At 43.1% G+C, this 15,218-nt stretch overlaps 1 protein-coding gene across 3 annotated transcripts in view; it reads left to right on the forward strand.

The window, feature by feature from the left end:
* Window positions 1-14,930, forward strand: part of LOC125635606 (melanopsin) — a 77,199-nt gene extending 62,269 nt beyond the window's left edge. For 2 of the 3 annotated variants that reach the window (XM_048847490.2, XM_075127529.1), the window contains one exon: window positions 8,804-14,930. In XM_048847490.2, coding sequence (XP_048703447.2) covers window positions 8,804-9,190 — 387 coding nt within the window. In that variant the 3' untranslated portion in view covers window positions 9,191-14,930. The remainder of the gene's footprint in view (window positions 1-8,803) is intronic. The other variant, XR_007356313.2, reaches the window with a different exon arrangement.
* The last annotated feature ends 288 nt before the right edge of the window (window positions 14,931-15,218 follow it).

Consider the following 15,218-nt stretch of genomic DNA (forward strand, 5'->3'; position numbering starts at 1 on the left):
TGTTGGGATTCAGGCTCCGGCTGAGCCTCTTGTGTAGGGTTATCGGCTGCTGCCAGTTCAGGTTCGGTGGGGCCCTCTGGTGTTGAGGTTGCAAGTACTGGATTCAGTGCTGGCAATGGGTCTGGTGTTGGTTGTTCGGCTGGTTCCGGTTCTGGGATTGGTTCCGTCTGGGTCTCTGGGACTGGATCCACTACTGCTGTTGCAGACATTGGCCTGGGATCCGGGTCCATCACCTCTGACTGGGTCCTGATAGAAGTTTCCAGAATAGAGCTAGGCCTCACGACTTGTTTAGCCTGGCTACGGGTGACCGTTCCCTCCCTCTTGGCCCGCTTCACATGATTGGCCAAGTCTTCCCCCAACGGGATGGGATAATCATCATAGACTGCAAAAGTCCACGTTCCTGACCAGCCCTTGTACTGGACAGGCAACTTGGCTGTAGGCAAATCGAAAGAGTTGGACTTGAAGGGTTGAATCGTCACTTGGATCTCTGGGTTGACTAAATTGGGGTCCACTAAGGAAGCATGGATAGCTGACGCTTGTGCTCTGGTGTCCCTCCACGCGGTGACCTTCTTCCCGCCCACACTCACAGTTTCCCTCCGCTCCAAGGGTATCTGGGAGGTATCTGGGCCTGCGGACCTGGGGTGTGATTCCGGTGCAATGAACTGTAATCTGTTGGGGTTCTTGGGGCAGTTGGCCTTTACATGCCCCAGCTCGTTACATTTAAAACATCGTCCAGCTGACGGGTCACTGGGGTGAGGTGGGTTGCTGGAGAATGGGGTGGTGAGACGATAAGGTGTCTGGAGGGTTCTTTGGGAGGTAGGTGGGGATTTGGGCGGCCCCCGGTAATAGGGTGTGGTCTGGGGTGGTCCCTTCTGGTCTCCGCTCCAACTGCGACCAGTTTTCTTCTTCTCTGCCACCTCCACCCATCTGGCTCCAATCTCTCCTGCCTCGATTACAGTTTTGGGCTTCCCATCTAGGATGTATCTTTCTATTTCCTCAGGAACCCCCTCTAAGAATTGTTCCATTTGCATTAGGAAGGGCAAATTTACTGGAGATTCAACACTTGCTCCTGATATCCAGGCATCCCAATGTTTCACAAAGTGCTAGGCATGTCGGGTAAATGACACATCTGGTTTCCACCTTAGGGCTCTGAACCTCCGACGAGACTGCTCGGGTGTTATCCCCATTCTGACTCTCGCCTTGGATTTAAACAGTTCATACTTGTTCAAGTGTCCTTTAGGCATTTCAGCTGCCACCTCAGCTAAGGGTCCACTGAGCTGCGGCCTCAGCTCTACCATGTATTGGTCAGTAGAGATGTTGTACCCAAGGCAGGCCCTTTCGAAGTTTTCTAAGAAGGCCTCAGTATCATCACCTGCCTTGTAGGTGGGGAACTTTCTGGGATGGGAAGTGGTACCTGGAGAAGGATTGCTAGGGTTTGTTGGGATATTCTGCTGAGCCTTTATCTTCTCCATCTCCTCCACATGTTTCCTCTCTTTTTCCTTCTCTTCCAGTTCTTTGTCCCTTGCTTCCATAGCTCTCCTGTGAGCAGCCGCTTGGTGTTGTTCTGCCTCTCTCGCTGCCTCCCTTTCTTTCTCCTTTGCATCCATTGCTCTCCTGTGAGCAGCTTCTAGAGCTTTTTCGGTTTCTTTCAATGTCTCCAGTTTGGCTAACTCCAATTTGTGTAGTGCCTTTGTGCCTGACTTCTTTACCTCTCTGTTTTTAACTAACTTTACACCCGAGGTTTAGAAATAAACAAACAAAACTTGGCTGTAAAATTTTGCTGTGCTGGAATAGAATACCTATTCTCTGATAGTGATTGTCAGCCTACAGAAAAAGACAAGTCCCTTTGTCTCTGCTCTGGCCCCAAATCAAAGCAAAAAACCTCCAACTACTTGGAAACCTGCTTACTAGCAGCCCAAAGGAAAAAAAATTTCCTTTTCAAACTTGTGCTCCTTGTAAAAAAATCAAAATCCAAAAAAAAAAAAAAAAGCCCCTGCCACTTTTGTCTCCAGGCAAATGGGTAGAACCCCCCCCCCCCCCATTTACTTTTAGGGGGAAAAAAACTCTGGGTTGGAAGACTGTGAATTTCCCTGCAGGAGTTAAGTACCCTGCCTCCAGGCAAAGAAAACCTGCAATTCACAAAGATAATCCCCTTTTGTCTCTGCTCTTTCCCCGAACAGAGAAAAAACAAGCTGCTTTCAGTTTCAGCTGCTTTCTGGACTTCCTTTCCAGCAGCCACAAAGGAAAAAAAAATTCCTTTTTGAAATCTGTATTTCTAGTTCAAAAAATCTCAACTGGATCTCAAAATGATTTCAGGTTAATCCCACCACTCTGCCACCATGTCAAGGTTCCTCCCCCACTCTGAACTCTAGGGTACAGATGTGGGGACCTGCATGAAAAACCTCCTAAGCTTATCTTTACCAGCTTAGGTCAAAACTTCCCCAAGGTACAAAATATTCCACCCTTTGTCCTTGGATTGGCCGCTACCACCACCAAACAAATACTGGTTACTGGGGAAGAACTGTTTGGAAACGTCTTTCCCCCCAAAATACTTCCCAAAACCTTGCACCCCACTTCCTGGACAAGGTTTGGTAAAAAGCCTCACCAATTTGCCTAGGTGACTACAGACCCAGACCCTTGGATCTTAAGAACAATGAACAATCCTCCCAATACTTGCACCCCCTCTTTCCTGGGAAATGTTGGATAAAAAGCCTCACCAATTTGCATAGGTGACTACAGACCCAAACCCTTGGATCTGAGAACAATGAAAAAGCATTCAGTTTTCTTACAAGAAGACTTTTAATAGAAATAGAAGTAAAGAGAAGAAAAAAAATCACCTCTGTAAAATCAGGATGGTAGATACCTTACAGGGTAATTAGATTCAAAACATAGAGAACCCCTCTAGGCAAAACCTTAAGTTACAAAAAAGATACACAGACAGAAATAGTTATTCTATTCAGCACAATTCTTTTCTCAGCCATTTAAAGAAATCATAATCTAACGCATACCTAGCTAGATTACTTACTAAAAGTTCTAAGACTCCATTCCTGTTCTGTCCCCAGCAAAGCAGCATACCAACAGACAGAGAGACCCTTTGTTTCTCTCCCTCCTCCCAGCTTTTGAAAGTATCTTGTCTCCTCATTGGTCATTTTGGTCAGGTGCCAGCGAGGTTACCTTTAGCTTCTTAACCCTTTACAGGTTAGAGGAGTTTTCCCCTGGCCAGGAGGGATTTCAAAGGGATTTACCCTTCCCTTTATATTTAGACAGCTGGAAAAGCAACCTGCCATTCCAAAGCCAGATCAAATGCTGACTTGTAGCGCAGTTAGTGGGGATGAATTTAAGAACCTGACTGCTTCATCTCAGCATGTTTACCTCCTCCAGCCCTGGTTGATCTCATCCCATTCCCAAATCTAAGGAACCCACCTCCATGTTGTGACCGACTCCATTTGCTACAAAATCAGGGTTTCAAGTCAGATTCAGAAGTAGTGGAAGCCACTTTTTTTTGCACCCTCATTTTAGTATACATTAAAAAAATGTTTTATCTTTGTTGAGGGGGAAGAGGAGAGAGAAACTCCCATTTCTCCCTGAGAGTGGGAAAGTCTGGCAGCTTGCCCCCCTTCTCTCCCTGAAACTGGAGATGGTGAGTACTGAGCGCATCTCTTGTGGATGCAATAAAACTACAAACCAAACTGCTGCAGTTTGATGTCATTTTCTCAGAAGTGTCACTTTTCCAGAGGTGCAACTTCGGAAGATGACTTCAGATCACCCCTGAATCAGCTCTTACCAACACTTCAGTCTCACTGGACTTCCAGATACAGTACTGCTGTGAATCACATGGGAAAATATGCCAATGCTACACCTTCAGTAGACAAAGGCCTAAGACTCTCAATACCCACCCTACTAATAGGTTGGCTAGTACCCCCAGGTTTCTCAGTACCCAGCTCTTCATGGCAATACCTACGACATGTCTAACTGAACGAACAATACACCATAAGAAGTGTCACCTGATTCAGTCACCTTTCTTTTCTTCTGGATCTCTGGTTCTTTTTTCTAGAGACAGCATAGTTTTAAGTGAGAAGCTATCCTGGGAATCACAGCAAACTGATCTCCTGACTCCTGAACGCATCCACTGACTCTACCTTCAGGTGTCTCTTTCATGTCACTTCTTCCACAAGGCCTGGAAAACCTTAGTCCTCCCCTTTATAAATGTTGACAAAGCAGGCAGTAGAAAATAGTTTTTGAAAAAAACAATAAAACAGCATAAGAATGATTTTGTCACTGACAAGTTGTACGATATTGTCAGCTCGTGCTTTTGAGTCCCATCTTTGTACTTCATCTATGTGCTGTCTGTTTAGATTGCATGTTCTCTGAGGCAGGGACCTCCACTTTCATCCGTGAAAGTATCCACCACAAAGTTGCTGCTGTATAAATAATGGGCCTGATCCTCATTCACATTTGTGGCCCCTGTATGCTGCTAAAGCAATGTAAAAGGGAGTTAAAGTGAGTGTAAATGCAGTTTGTTTCTACTTTAAGGCCCTTTTACACTGCTAGGATGGTGTAAAGGGACCTTAATGTAAATGGGAATCTGGCCCAATAAAACATTGCTGCTGGCTGCAGAGTAACATTAAGGCTTTATGAAATCTTGGGCAACGTAAATTAAATAATTTAGTGTGGTGTGATACCTCCTTCTATTGACAGAATAATCCTCACTTTCTTTCGTTCCAGGCAGTGCCACTGCAAAAGTCACATCAACCAGTTTCATCACTTTAAAACCAAAAAAAGACAATGATGACAGAGATCAAGAGCCACCACTTAGGCCAGCTTTCTCCAGCTTGGTGAGCCAGTGTGGACAATGAGTAGGTCTGCTCCTCAGGTGTCAGTGAAGGACCTATTGGGAGCAAGAGATTTGGTGCCAAATCCCACCTCGGTCAGCACCATGGGCCACACCCTCACCTGCTGTGAATTGGCATATTTCCGCTTAAATCAATGGAGCTACTTTGATATACAACAGGTGAGGATTTGTTCCTCTGTGCCCAGACCTCCAGTTTGTTCCTGTCTCTTTGTGAGGAAGGAGCTAGTGTTTTATATAGAGGTGCTATATTTAGGCCTTGGCTTTGGAAGCCATGGAAACAGTCGAGGATCAGAGCCTCTGTGCAGAAGAAAGTAGGAAAAGGGCCTGACTGTGAAGTCTCCATCTAACCCTCAGTCACAGGGCTGGGTGCCTGAAATGTTCAGTTCCTGCCAGAAGGAGTGAACCCAAACTGGGTGACCTCACCTTGCTTCAGAGCTCCCTTGCTAGATCCATGTCAGGACATAACACCTAAGACAGTGGAGAGGAAGAAGGATTACGGGATTCCCTCCAGACACCCCGAACTCCAAATTCAATCTCTTCTCTTCTTCCCCCCCCCCCCATCTTTCTTTTTTTTCCTGAGAGAGAAGCTGTGTGTGGGGGGGGGGGTAGAAATCTGAGGTTTTCTTCATAGACATGTTGACCCATCGTAATTCATTATTTTAATGACTGTAACTTGGCCACACTGTTCTCCACAAGAAGAATCAGAGGCTATGCTGATTTTTGTCCTCGAAGGATGGCTGTCAGGTAGTTCTGATAAGTAGCCCTTGATTGGGTTCCTGCACTCTATTGTTCTCAGTACTATTCACTGACATATGGGGTTTATAGTGCTGCAGATAGGCGCTTTCACAATATTCACACTGAGTGTCCCAGGTGCAGGGTGTGAAGCGCTTCTTTGTGATGCTTACATGCACAAGCATATTTCAATAGCTTCCAGCATGTATCCTCTTGTCAAGATCAATGAGAGCACTTCAACATCAGGTCTTCTGGTTGCCCTAAAAATACAAAGCTGATCTTTTAGGCATTTACTTTAGATTTCTAGATAGCATGACCAGATTGTCGACAACAGATTTTGGTTGCAACACTTTAAACCTATTATTGATCTTGCTGTGAGTTGTAGTCAGGTCAGAGGATCATTTAGTCCTTGTATTTATCAATATAATAAAGTTTCTGAGGCAGAGAATCATCTCACTTTCCTCTACTCCTCCTTAAAAAAAAAAAAAAAGAAAGAAAAACCTGCCCATCCTGTCAAGATCTGGAAACTTATTGTATCCTAAGCTATCTTCGTAAGTTGATTCAAATGCAAAATTGTTGCGGGGTGCTGACATATAGCCAAGGCCAGAGTGTGGTAGTTCATCACCACCCCAGGGGCAATGCCTCCCAGAGCTGCCAGCCCGTTGGGAGAGCGTGCTTGCTGTGTTAGGGAGGAATGATACGAATGGCCTGTGGCAATGGACTGACATGATTACACATAAAATCTAGAATGACAGTAAAACATGTGAGAGACAAGGGTGGGTGAGGTAATATCTTCTATCGGACCAACTTCTGTTGGTGAGAGAGACAAGCTTTCGAGGCACACAGAGCTTTTCCTCAGGTCCGGGAAAGTAGATGTGTCATGTGACAGTGACTAGGCTATGTGGGTTGTATGAAATGAGGCTCTAATCATAAAATGCAGACAGTTACGATGATCTCACAGGGCAGTCCCCATACCTGCTTTGCACACCTATGCTCCCAAAAGATAGCAATATCTACTGTTCCTATATATCTGTAGATTAAAAGGCAAATATTGTTAGCTGACATACAATGCAGATAGGCACTACAGAAATACCTGTGGCAGAGAAACAATAATATATAGAAGACCTACACATATTGAATCTATTTCCTTAAGTTAAGTATCCTCACACCTTCTTGTCAACTGTAAATGAGCCATCTTGATTATCACTATAAAAGTTTTTTTTTTCTCCTGCTGATAATAGCTCATGTTAACTAATTAGCCTCTCACAGTTTGTATGGTAACTTCCAACTTATCTGTGTGTTTGTTTGTGTGTGTGTGTGTGTGTGTGTGTGTGTATATATATCTCTATATATATATCTTACTAAATGTTCCATTCTATGCATCCGATGAAGTGGGCTATGCTTATGTGCCACAAGTACTCCTGTTCTTTTTGCGGATACAGACTAACACGGCTTCTACTCTGAAACCTGTCATATAGGAATACTGAAGGTCCATATTTTAACACTAGTCCAAATGGTACTTTTTTAACAATTCCCCCTAGTCTTGGAAAGTCATGAGCCTTCAAAGACAAGGACTGATACAACACTATCATTCAGTGAGGTATCTTGCTGGCGCGAATGTCTTTGTTGTCACCCCATTAAACCGTTCTTCTGTTCTCCCTGCTCTTTGCATTCTTGTGATTCTTATGATTTTTATTCTCCTGATGATGATTGATCTTTTGAGCGTCCCAGGTAAACTAAAATGGTCATCATGAAATTATAAATCGATCAGAGTGAACAGAAAGTGAAGAGCTTCTGAAGCCAAAGAAGTGGAATTATTTTTCTTTTCCCTAATTTTTGTTAAATATGGTACTATCTATATTTCCTGTGGTTACAGAGCCACCTACTGGGAGGACAAGGTACATGGGAAACATCCAAGGACATAACTATTGAAATTGTTACTGTGGTTGTGACAGGGAAAATGGAATTTTAAGAAAATAAAGATACGAAGAATCAAACTGTTAGAATTAATATTTAATCTGAGATCCTTCTTTGTTCATTATACAGAAAAAAGGTTCCAGGATGTGACAGGTTTCATGTGTTAAAATGTTTGAGAAATAACATGTAAAGCATATATGAGGCATCTGATCCAGGATTGGAACTTTCGTAAGGGTGGGGGCAGAGGCTATTCTAAAACCCTGAAGGTATGTCTACACCGCAATAAAAATCCCGCAGCACCAAGTCCCAGAGCCTGTGTCATCTGACTGAGGCTGCAAGTCTAAAAATATCTGTCTAGACATTTAGGCTCAAGCTGTAGCTCAGGCTCTGAAATCCACCCCATCCACAGGGTCTCAAAGCCCAGGATCCAGCCTGAGTCTGAACATCTACACTGCAACTTTTTAGCCCCATAGTCCAAGCTACATGCTCCAAATTCAGTTGACCTGGGTCTGTGCACCAGTTCTTTTATTGCAGGGTAGATGTACCCTCAGATATTACAGTGATGAGAGCAGTATTAGAGCCTGTATAGAACAGAAAGAATAGAAGATGCTGTGAAATAAACTCACTCTGGAGAGTGAGCACATGGAAGTTTCTGCTTTCATCCCCAAAGAGTTTTCATGCAGCAGCATAATGCTGTGTCACTACTGGGACGCCTGAAAAAAAATTCTCCCTTTTTATATATAAATGTGTTCCTTGGAAGGTTGTTTTTTTTTTTAAACAGGAAGTCGGTCAGATCCTTGGATGGTGTAAATTGTCACAGCTCCAGTGGAAGACAATGGAGTTGTACTGATTTGCAGCAGCTGAGGATTTAGCCCAGTAACCATAAAAACTTATGGCAGAATGGGTACAATACAGTTCCAGATTAGTAATGGATAAATAATGCTTTAATGTGTTTAAGAATGTGCTGCTCCATAAAATGGGATCGTGTCCATTACCTACAAATTTTTGAAAATGTTTGACCAAATACGTGTCTCTTTACTTCACTTAGTATTTTGTTGTATATGTTGTGCATTTCTAAAACTGACAGTTCGGTGAATTTTAATACATTGATCACATGATACTGATTTTATTTCGGGGCATGGGCTCAAATATTAATGGGGAAACCGCTCAAGAGAACTGGCACCTAAAATGTAATGGACTGGTACAAGAGAGTTCAAATGCTAGTTTCCGTGGGGTGAGAGAACCTACAATTGTTATATGTCACATGATGGTACTAAAGATTTAGTGTTGTTTTTACCCTAGGTTTTGCTCTCCTCCAGCTACCTGCAGAAGCTGCTTGGGAGGTCAGTCCTACAGAATTCCCCTACAGCACTTGTGACCAGTTCCTTAAAAGCAGCTTCTCTTCCCATTGGCTTGAACAGCATCAGCAAAGGAAGAGGCTCAGATACCTCACAAAGGGAAACTCACATAAACAGAGGCCTGGACTCCATCATTAGTACTGCAATCCCACGCATCATTGTTATTCCTACTTCCGAGACCAACCTCGTTGAAGGACAAGAAGAACATGAAAATGGAGAGGCAGAAGAGACTGATTTATTCCACTTTCATGGCAAGAATAATTTGTTGGACATAGATGGGCTTAACTCTTCCACAGATTTCCTTGAAGCATTTGAGAAGTTTCTGTCATAAGTGTAAAAAAGAAAACTTTCTGTTCATTGTTTTTCGTGGCTGCTTTTCCACATTATTATACCAAATACCTAAAACCTTCTAGATTAAATCTTCAGACTTTTTGTTTATTCGTATTATAGTCACTAGGCAGTCTTTGAATTTATCTTTGTTCAGACCTCTTCAGACACTGAAACAGCCTTTTAGATGGTGCTGCTAAAATGATCAGTGGAATATCTCGCAGCAAACTAGAATGGCGTATTTCAAGTCAACCATGATTGGTGAGAGAGACAAGCTTTCACCACACCTCCTGAGGATGCTTTAAAATAACAGAAAAATAATTAATTTTGAAGTTTATGGTGATTTGTTAGGAAGTACATTTGAAATTCCCATGACCATGACTCTTTCTCCACTTCCATGCACCTGGAGCCAGCACTTTCTAGAGGTCACTCTAGACTCCCCCTTCAACCATAAAAGTGCTTAGAGATATACACTGTTGTGGGTGCTGTCTGTCTCTGGAGGTGATCTGTTACCTACAGAAACTTTCTCTGCAGTTCCATCCCTGAAAAGACTTCATTGCTTCCATTGTAGCTGCAGCTCAGACACACCTAGGATTCCACGGAGCTGGCTGGTGCATCACTGCTACAGAAGATTCCACGGTTTGCCTCAGGAACTGAAGATTTCCAGCCAGTTGAGCTGAAAACTATGAAGTTTTCTTGGAGCTGATACCGGGACAAAAAAAGAACCTGGTAGTTTGCTAAAATAAGTGAGGGGAAGAGGGCAAGGCCCCAAAAGATCCAACCATTTAAGTTTTTGGGACACCAATCTGTAGCATCCACACTTTTCACCTTCTCTCTTTAGCCCTCCACGCATTTTCCTTATGACTTCACGTTGTCTATCATGATTGTCTTGTCATCTATCTATCCAGTGCCTGTCAGGAACTTTGTTCTCCCACCCTGTTCATTCTTTTTCCTGCAGGCGTGTTAGAGCCAAATTCTGCTTTCAATTACACATGTGCAATTCCTGGTAATAACATTTGGTGGCAGGAGGGACCTAGACACAGCACAACCAGTGCAGTTCTTCTGCATGAGGAGGCAGGCTGCTGAAGCCTGTGCAGAGTGTCCACATTCTCTGCATACCAACGAGCAGAGCTCTATGTGAGAGGGTTTTGGAGGGGGAAATATGGGAGAGGAGAGGAGCTAGGACTTATGGATCCACAATTACACAGATCCAGCAGGCCATTGCTCCTTCCAGAAACCAGGGCAGTCGGAAGCAGCTACAAAGCAATCTCTGGGACTGGGGAAAAGAGGACTTTTGTGAACCACTCTGTTTGCACTTTTGGATTAAGAGCAACATACAAATGTACAGTAAGGACTCAGTCTCCCACTTTTAGAAAATATATGTATTTGTTCATACAAATGGATTAAGGAGAGAAGTCCTAACCGTGTTTAGTTTTTTTGTTTTGGTTTGGTTTTAAAGGAATGGCTGAAGAGAGAGCACATTAAAGTAAAAGGGACAACTTTTCAAACTTGGGCTCTAATCCCCCTGGCCCCCCGGTACACTTGTTAATTTTACTCATGTGAGGAGTTGCTTTGAAGTTGATGGGACCCCTCGCATGCACTCATTAGGTACATGCTGAAGTTTGTGAGAAGCTAAGGCTTTGGCATCTAAAGGTAGACATTTCAATAGGAGTAGCCTGATTTTCAGTGGTGCTGAACACCCAGCGCTCCCACTGAATTCTGTGAAAACTGGTTTCTCAGCATGTCTGAAAATCAGGCGTCTTCTATTGAGATCTTCAACTACAGACACCCAAGTTTGAGGAGCCTGACCAAAACCAATTAATAACTTTGGCAAAACTCTTTGATCTTAGTCCTGAATCTTACTAGCCATTAATGAGCAATTGTTTGCTTCTGTGATTTCTCTGTTTAAAACAAATGTACCATGCATGCATTTTTGCTACTGGATCCATATGTAACATAAGTCTTAGACTGCAGGTCTGTTAAACATTTCCTTTTCCCATGAAATCAATGGGCTGCAGAAGGTAGGCTTCAACCTGTTCTAGTTTAAAACAACAGTAAAATAAAGGTTTGGAATAAGAAATAAGTCCTTATTTAAACTCTTTGAATGCTGAAGTATTTTTCCCGCTGGTTCAGATGGGGCCAAGGGCAGGTATTATATCATTGGTTCCCTTTCCTGGAAAGACCTGGAAAATCTGCAGTGTGCATTCCCAAACATACTACACCCCCTCATTTAAAGCAATACCAACATAAAAAAAACCCTCATAGACTACTGCCAGAAAGCTGTTTACGTACTGTTGTTACAAGTAACATGTAACTGCAAGTGAAAAATACACTTTTTTCTCTATTTTTCTGCTTGTTTATGCATTTGCCAGCACTTTTTGCACAACCAGTTTCATAGTTTCTCCTGTATAAATAATGAGTTCCTCTGCTGTGGTATGCTTTCACACAGAGGAGGGGAGAACCTTGTCTAAAAAATAAGGAAACTGATTGTAACACCCTAAAGTCTGGCAGGGGTATATAGGTGTAGAATATGAAATTTATTTTATCTGTGGAGCATGTGGGGTGGCGGGGGTGTGAATTAATCATGCTTCAAGTTGATAGTGTCCCTTTAATACTTCAAAAGCATGTGACAGTTAAACTACAGAGTGAAGTCAGACATGGGAGCAATCGCTGAGTCTGCAGATGTCCCACGTATGTGGTCAAACAGAAGCTGGCAGTGATTCATATTTTGCTGATAATTCATAGCATGGTACTATACATAAATATCCCAGTATGGGGATTGCACTGAAAAATTATATGAGTGGAGTGTTTTTCTGCTGGGATGCTCATCCTTCCTGAATCTGTCACATATTTTCACAAATCTCAATCGTGCAAGGGTCCTGCCGCATTTCTGTCACTCATTTTATAAAGTTTCTGTGTTACCCTCCTGTCATTTTCTTGTTAGTGCGACAAACTCTATACTACACAGAAAATGTAAATCACATGCAAATCCATTTCTACATACACATACCACTAATTCTTGTTCACAGTACACAAACAGTACAAGGATGGGGACATAATCCTTTACTATCAAAAGTAAGACAATCTCACCTTGTAAAATATTTCACAGAGAGAAAAATGTTAATCCTCTAATCTGATACAAAAATAGAAATTTTGTTCCAAAAATGTTTGCTGTTTATTGCTTATATTTGCATACTTTTTAAAAATAATTTTTATCATTTCAAAAGTCAGTTGTGCTTTTCCTGCTGGGTCCCCCTCCATCTAAAACTAGCCTTCAAACGAAACTCAACACTCCCAGTCACTGAGCTGGCGAGAGTGCACCAAATATAAAAGTCAAAATAAGAACAAAACGGCAGCTGCTGCACCATCCCCATCAACAGCGTTCGCGCTTCGCAATAACAGTTGTGAGGCGAGCTTGGTAAAAAAGGCTCTGCTTCCATCCATTCTTCCATGTAGAGACGGTCCAATGGAGTAATCCTGTCCTAAACATTAGTGACAAAACCTTGACATGGAGGAATTATGACACTGTCACAGCTAATTGACAATGATCATTTTAAAACATTGTAGATCTTCAGCCACAATTTGGCTTGCCCTGCTCCAGAGCATGGAAATATCTCAGTTAAAGCATTTACTTAGGAATGAATTTGGACCAGATGCATTGGGACCTCCAGAACTTTTATTATTTTGGAGGAAACTTCCTGGATTTTCTCAGCCAATGGTATCCAGTGTTTTGGCCCAAAAACTCAGCTGAAGATTGATAATTTGAAAGTTGCTTAGAAAAGAAATTTGGATACACAACTATCTGCGACCCACTGGAAAACAATTGTCTCTAATCTTTAAAAAGCAACTATAGACCTGAGCCTACAACTTATTAACCAAAAGCTTTTTCCAGTACTCTGGTCCCCGCATAGGCTATTGGTTATGGGCCACATAAATGCGGACTCCTGTTGAAAATGTAACTCCTTTGGTACTACATGAGCTCATATGTTTTGGGAATGATCCTTCATCAAGACTTCCTGTATGAAGTGGGTTAAAGGACCAATTTGATATTGGATGCTAAGTTGGAGCCTGTCTCCTTACATTTAATTCCTGGATATATTCCTGATACCTGGAGATTAGCTAGTAACAAGGCGGCATGGTTTTAACATGCAGTTTTGGTCCCTACAAAATTAATCCTGCAAAAATGGAAAAGTCTATCCCGACCAGTGATGTGGCTGACCTCACAGCTAACAAATGACTGGCATTCTTCAGAAAGGGAATTCAAAGCAATTTGGGCTGACTTTTTAGAGGTCTGGAATTAACATAGACCCTGAAGAGAGAGATGTCGCTTTCCTTCCCCTTCCATTAGCCTAACCCTCTTTATTTCCTTTCTGTTGTAAGCAGTGTCAGGATGAGCTCCACCCTGACATCTGGTGGTGAGGTGTGGCAAGTTGTGGAAAAGAACTTCAGGGGCCGATCTCATTTGCATAGACACACCCACCCCGCCTAGAATGAGGCCATAGCTGCCCAAATGGTCACTTTGGCTGCTGTGGGATCCCCAGTGTCTCTGTTATTGGGGCAGGAAGAATAAATTGTTATTACCCTGATTATGGGAACTGTACTTGGAACTGTACTTGGCCTTTTGTTATGCTGGAGGGACTCACCATCAACTAAGTAGCACTCACTAGGCAAGGGTCATGGGTTCCAAAACTCTGTGAATTGAGAGAGGCTGGGGACAAGTATTAATACTTGGTGGCATGGGCCCCTCGGTGAGGGCCTTATATGCTAATTGCACTTCTTCCTCTCTCCACTGTGGAATATCAGAGCTGATTTTGTTTTCATTAGAAGTCTAGTTACAGACTGCTGAGCTCACTTTGGGCTAACAGTGCAACAGCACTGAGGCTCCGCTACTACAAGCTGAATTCACCAAAGAGCTGAACTGACTAAGAGCTGAAATCACTGAGCGTTGTGTTAAGTAGTGGGGGAACCTGAAGATATACTGTGGAGCAGTTTGCGAGATGGTTGGAGTGCCTTGTGGACAGGCTGGTGGAGCAGATCATAGGACGGCGGGAGCTGCCGGTGGGATGCGGAGCAGTTCGTGGAACGGCAGGAGCTGCTTGTGGGCTGCTGAGGGAAGGAGTTCGTGGGGTGGCTGGTGGAGCGAAGGCCTATGGAGCTGTGGGGCAGTCAGCTTCAGATCATGTAAGGTGCCTCTTACCTCCGCCTCCATCTCCACCCAGGTTGGGAGGTAAAGCTCTATAGAAAAAATTTTGAACTCTGGGGCTGCCCTGACCAGGGACAGAGACTTTTGGGTCATTGGACTTTTGGGACTTTGGGTGATTTGGGGTTGCTGGACTCAAGAACCAAAGAGAAAGGGCATGCCCCAACTTGCTTGGGGTGGGTTTTGTTTTGCTCATGGGTTGTGTTATGAATCCTGTTGGTGGTGTTTCCCAACATAATGCCACATTGTCTTTCTCTGTAATTAAAAGGCTTTTTGCTACACTCAGACTATGTGCTTGCGAGAGGGGAAGTATTGCCTCTTGGAGGCACCCAATGGGGGTGGTATATATTTGTCCCAGGTCACTGGGTGGGGGCTCGAGCCGGTTTGCATTGTGTTATTGGAATGGATCCCCTAGATATTGAACCCGGCCCTTGTTGCTTCCAACTCTTGACGGGTAGAAGGGTTACACTGTATTATGATGAATCTGATATTTTGGTATATTTGTTGTATTTGGAAAAAATAATAAAAAAATTATAAATAATAAGAGTGTTAGCCCTTTACCTCTGTGCCTGAGAACATGCTCAGTAGATTAAGATTGTTCAAAGGTTTGAGCAGTAAGCTGCTAATAAACTCAACTACACCTATGAAAATGGTAGTTTTCAGAGGTTTATAGCTGAGCTAACTGTGGGTGGATTTTAATGGGAACAGCAAAATACACCTCCCTGAGGTGTCCCCCTTCCAAATTTCAAGTTCCCGCTCCAAAGCATGGAAGTGATGAAACTCTTCAAAGAAACAGCTGGAAATATTTAACAGGACCACTGTTTTTCTATTA

Source organism: Caretta caretta, chromosome 4 (genome assembly GCF_965140235.1).
Source record: "Caretta caretta isolate rCarCar2 chromosome 4, rCarCar1.hap1, whole genome shotgun sequence".
In the NCBI taxonomy this organism is placed as follows: domain Eukaryota; kingdom Metazoa; phylum Chordata; order Testudines; family Cheloniidae; genus Caretta; species Caretta caretta.